The sequence below is a fragment of the Ailuropoda melanoleuca genome, chromosome 4, assembly GCF_002007445.2.
Source record: "Ailuropoda melanoleuca isolate Jingjing chromosome 4, ASM200744v2, whole genome shotgun sequence".
NCBI classification, from domain to species: domain Eukaryota; kingdom Metazoa; phylum Chordata; class Mammalia; order Carnivora; family Ursidae; genus Ailuropoda; species Ailuropoda melanoleuca.
Window position 1 is genome coordinate 22,664 of NC_048221.1, and position 4,879 is coordinate 27,542.

The window sequence follows — 4,879 nt, forward strand, 5'->3', positions numbered from 1 at the left end:
ACATCTCCCCCCCCTCCCCTTCCTCACTTCCCTCCAGCCTCCTGTCTCCTCCCTGAGCAAACTCCACAGGCACCCAACCCAGGAACCCGGCACCTGTCCTCACCACCCAAAACCAAATCTTTGGCTGACTTCCCTCCAACCTGAGCTCCATCAGCCCTCCTGACCGCCCACCCCGGCACCCCTTTCCTAGCTGAAATGTCTGCTCGCCACGTCTCTTGGCGCTGTATGTATTTAAGCAGGGCGTGATACCTGAGTTCGCCAAGCAAGTCCACCATGCTCAAGGCTCAGGGCTTGGCCTGTGCAGGTGTTTAACAAGCATCCTTTAAAAGAGAGAACTCCCTGCTCTTCACTCTAAGGCCAGCCGGAGAGACCGGGCACACACCACAGTAAGGGACAGAGCTGAGAGGCCGGCAGACCCCTGAGCAGACCAAGGGCCTCCAGAGCTCGGTCCACAGACAGTCAGGAGCCACAAGTTCCCGCAGAATATGAAAGGTATCACTGTGGCTCTGGGGTCCCAGGGCCCTACTGAGCTGAGGGTGACAAATGCAGGCAGGGCGCCCTTTGCCCCCAGCAGGGCAGGTGACAAGTATGAAAGGGTGTGACTCTTCTGTGGTCTGAATACCACAGGAGGCAGGAGCAAGGCCAACTCCTCCTCCCAAGAGACCAAACTTAGTACTGAGTCTGGGGAAACCCAGAGGTCTGCCCTCGGGCCTGTGAGTGGCAGGGACGGCAACTGGACTCGGGGAGGCTATGGGCTTGTCAGGCAGGCCCCACAGAGAAGGTGGCTTGAGGGAGCTGAGGAAGTGAGGGCAGATCTGGGGAAGAGGGCCAGGCAGAGGGAACAGCCAGTGCAAAGGTCCAGAGGTGGGCCCGTGCCTGGAGAGCCGCAGTGCTGGGGGCTGGGGGTGGAGGGCATTCTCAGAACGGGAACCTTGCTGAGTGAGGCGGGAGACACCAGACAGTTGGGAGCAAAGGAACGGAGCATGTTTCTGTAGGGTCCCTCTGGCTGTGGTGAGTGAGGGCGAGAAAGGAGGCAGAGAAGCCGGGGAGCAGACCCCCCCCAAGGTTGGGGGTGGAGGGAGGCCAGGGCCAGAATATGCTGAGACATCAAGTCAAGCCTCATCCCTGCAACCAGAGCAGGGCAGAGCCTGGCACAAGGTGCCTGGGCATGGAGGTCAGCCTCCCAATTCCTGTCCCCCAGCCCAGCCCCTTCCACTAGAGACTCAGTCACCCTCGACTGGAACCCGAGCTGTGGGTTTGGGGCCTAGCTCTGCCTGGGTCACTGGCTCACACCCTCGTGCAGACACTCCCGGTACCTCACTGCCTTTACATCAACCCCCCCCACACACACACCGTATTTTCATCAGGGCCCCCTTGTCACCCTATGAAACTCAACTTTTTATGAGCTGAAGCTTCAACAATGGGAGTGGGGTCTGCCTGAGCCTCCAGCACCTGGCACATACAACCTAATCTCAGCACCACCTGACCACCTGCAGCTGCTGTGTGACCTCCAGCAGGTGCCTGAACCTCTCTGGGCTGAAAAAGAACCTCCCTTACAGACTGTTTGGTAGAAACGGTTTCATTAATTTGCATGTCACTTCTTGCCTGGCATACAGTAAGCGCCACACAGATGTTGATATAAACAACAGGTACTCAATAAATGATGGCTAGGGCTGGCAGACGCCCCCTGGGGACCTCTTCCTGCGGCCAACCGGCCCACTTCAAAGGGGTTAGGGTTAGGGTCTGGTGCTCAGGAGTAGGGCCTGGCCTTTGCAAACCGCCAGGGATTACCCCTCCGTCCCCTGCGGAGGAGCAGGAACCCCATGTGGGGCGAGTAGGGGGATGTGCTGTGGGCCCGACGGGCCCCACCCCGCGCCCCAGGGTAGAATTCTGGGGCCATTGTCCGCACAGCCCCAGAGCAAACACTCGGCCTTTGTTCCCAGGACCCTAGGGGAGGGGCAGGGATGGGGGGGGGGGCCTCCGGCCGCCCCCTCCCGCAGCCTGGCCTGCAAACCCGCCCGACAGGTTTGGTCCGCGCCGCCCGAGGCGCCGGGCTCACCAGTAGCCCGGGGCCCAGCCTTTCTCTCCATCTCTCCCCCGCCCGAGGAGGGGGTCCGACGCCCACCGACCAGCTAGCTGTGCGCCCGTTGGGGACGTCGATCCCGCGACTGGGGGTGGAGGTCCTCCCGGGTGACCCGCGGCCGCGCCCCAAACCCGGACCGCCGCCCTTGTGAATCACCGCCCCGGCCGGGCGCGGCGGGGAGGGAGGCCCGTGCAGCCCCTCGTCGGCGACTTCCTGCTGCCGCGGGCCGGGGGCCGCTAGCCCTCCGGGACCCGGGACGGCCGGGAGAAAGCGAGGCCCGGGAGGGCGCACGCAGGCACAGGGGCGCAGAGGCCCCCCCCCCAGGGGCCTCCCCGATCCGCCCCCACAAACCAACCTGCGGAGACCCGGGGCGCGTGCCGCCGGGGGCGGGGTCCTCCCCCAACACACGAGTCCCCGCGGCTCTTACCGACCAGCACGCACAGCACGTCGAGCAGCACGAAGACCCACCTCCGCTCCATGCCGCCCCCGCCCCGGGCCGCGCCCGCGACCCCCGACGCCAGTCCCAGCGCGTCCCGTCGCGCCCCCGCCAGGCCGCGGGGTCACATGGCCGCGGAGCCAGGCCCTGCCAGGGCGGGGCGGGGCGTGGAGGGGAAGGCAGGGGAGCGGCGGGGCGGGGGCGGAGCAGCCCGAGGGGAGGGGGCGGACTCTGCCCCCGCCCCGTCCCGCCCCGCTCGGCCGGCCGCGGCGAGCCGGGAGGAGCGCGGTGGAGAGTGCCTGCGTGGGGGGGCGGGAGACCCCACGCGGGCCCGGAGGCGGCAGGGGTCGTCTGCGCCCCGCACCCCCCATCCGCAGGCGGGAGGCTGAGGCTGAGGCACCGCAGTCCAGAGCCCCCAGGGCGTCACCCGCAGATTGGGCCGGCTGGGTCGGGGAAGGGGCGGGTGGCGAGAAGGAAGGAAGGAACCAAGGAGCACACGGAGGAGAGCGCGAGAGGGCAGACCCGGCAGGACGTGTCCCCGGGTTTCCTCGTACCCAGATGTGCCTCTGAGTCAGGAAGTGCCCCAAAACTGTTGGAGTGTCCTGGCTTCATTGCAGGGGCTTTTCTTCACGCCTAAGGCTTAAAATGCTGGTGTTCCTGGGAAGGTCAGGTTTCTCAACTCCACTGTTGGCACCGGGCCCCGCTCCCATGTAGCGCACTCACTATCCCAACTGTACAAGAGCGAAGGGGGGGGGGGCAGGAGCTGAAAAGAGTCTGCGCCCCCCGCCCCCACTAGGGAGCCCTGAGCTGGGAGGCGCCCAACAGTCACGAGCATCCAAGCCAGGGAGACGGAGGCCCAAGGGGCCATTACTAGATCCTTTGGGTTGAAACGATCTGAGAAGCCTTGGAGAGAGTCCCGCCTTGACCTGGCAGGAAACATGAGTTGTGAGGTTCTGTCCCTCCTTCAAGGTCACACAGTGGGAAGAAGCAGAGCTGGGACTCCAACCCAGGGGGCCTGGGCACAGGGTCTGCTCCCTTGACCTCCAACACACATTCACCACCCCCGTTCTTCCAACAATCCTAAAACAGACGATGTTTCTCAGCCCTTTTTAGAGAGGAAGGGAGTCAGATCCAAAGACAGGCAGCCCCTGACACAAGGTCAGGCAGCTGGGGCTTCCACGCAGAGCCCCAATGACCCTGCTCCCTGGGAGGATGACCGGACACCGGCACTTGAGGGGTGCAGGGGGTTCCAGGAAGGAGCCAAGGTGTTGGAAGTCGGGGGACAGTGCACAGCGGATCTCGGGCTCTTTGGCCATCAAATTGGGGGGCGGCAGGATGTCTGAGGGCCAGCTCCTCTGTTCCCCAGACAACTTTCCCTGCTCTGAGCAGCCGCCAAAGGCACTCCCCCACACACACACCCAAAATAACTCAGACCCCCCCCCCCCAGGACATGACAAAGTCCAGCATGGAAACTTCTGGACCAGATTTTCCGTCTATGGTGTGGCAGAGGGATGGTGTGGGAGGCATATTCCCAGCACCCTCCCCCCTTTCCAACCGCACAAGGCAAGGAGTTGGGGGCGGGGGCGCACGTCCTCAAAAAATGCAGCTTCCTCCTCCATCCCTAGACTTCTTCCTGGGGGGGCTGGGTTCCGGTGTCTGGGCTGGGGCAGGGCTGTCTCAGGGGTCCGCTTTCAGGCTCAGCAGGATCCAGCGCTTCTCGGACTCCAGGTGGGCTCAGCCTCTGCTCTCCGGCTTTCTCATGGAGCAGGGTGGACCCCAGAGAGAGGCAGGTCCGGGGCTCCACTTACTTCACTCCTTCACGGTAATGGATCGTGGTTTTTGTGATAATTACCCCATCAGTCACATGTGAGCAGCGTGCACAACGCGCCTGGCGAAACCTCCCGTAATGTCACCTGGCCTCCTTATTACTGAGCTTTTCTCACTTTGAACTTGGGATGACTACCTATTCTCAAAGTAAAGTGAAGCGCTAAAGGCGGGGTTCTTTATTGAGCACCTATTGAGTGCTGGGAGGGGAGATCCCTGGCAGGAGCCTGCCAGAGGGGGCGTGGCAGTGGGGAATGGCCTGAGTCGGGGCTGCAGGTGGGACCCACGATGTCTCTAGGGGAGACCTCTCTAGGGGCACAGAGAGGCCTTGGGTAGGAAGGAGCGTGCTCTGTTCCGGATGAGCCTGGAGAACAGCGTGGCTGGAGGGCCCCCAGGGGCTGGAGTAACTACCCTCCCCGCTGACCTCAGTCTCACCCTGTCCTTAAAACACCTGGGCACGGTCAGGATTAAAATCTGATGAGGGCAGCGAGGATTAGGATTAAGGTTAGGATTGGGGTCAGGGCTCCTGCATCTGC

At 63.3% G+C, this 4,879-nt stretch overlaps 1 protein-coding gene across 3 annotated transcripts in view; it reads right to left on the bottom strand.

The window, feature by feature from the left end:
- Nucleotides 1–2,679, bottom strand: part of PLPP2 (phospholipid phosphatase 2) — a 9,866-nt gene extending 7,187 nt beyond the window's left edge. Inside the window, exon 1 of one of the 3 annotated variants that reach the window (XM_034657322.1) lies at nucleotides 2,439–2,677. In XM_034657322.1, coding sequence (XP_034513213.1) covers nucleotides 2,439–2,562 — 124 coding nt within the window. In that variant the 5' untranslated portion in view covers nucleotides 2,563–2,677. Of the gene's footprint in view, nucleotides 1–2,438 lie in introns of all 3 variants that reach the window. The other 2 variants (XM_034657323.1, XM_002923501.4) reach the window with 2 other exon arrangements.
- Nucleotides 2,680–4,879: the final 2,200 nt, after the last annotated feature.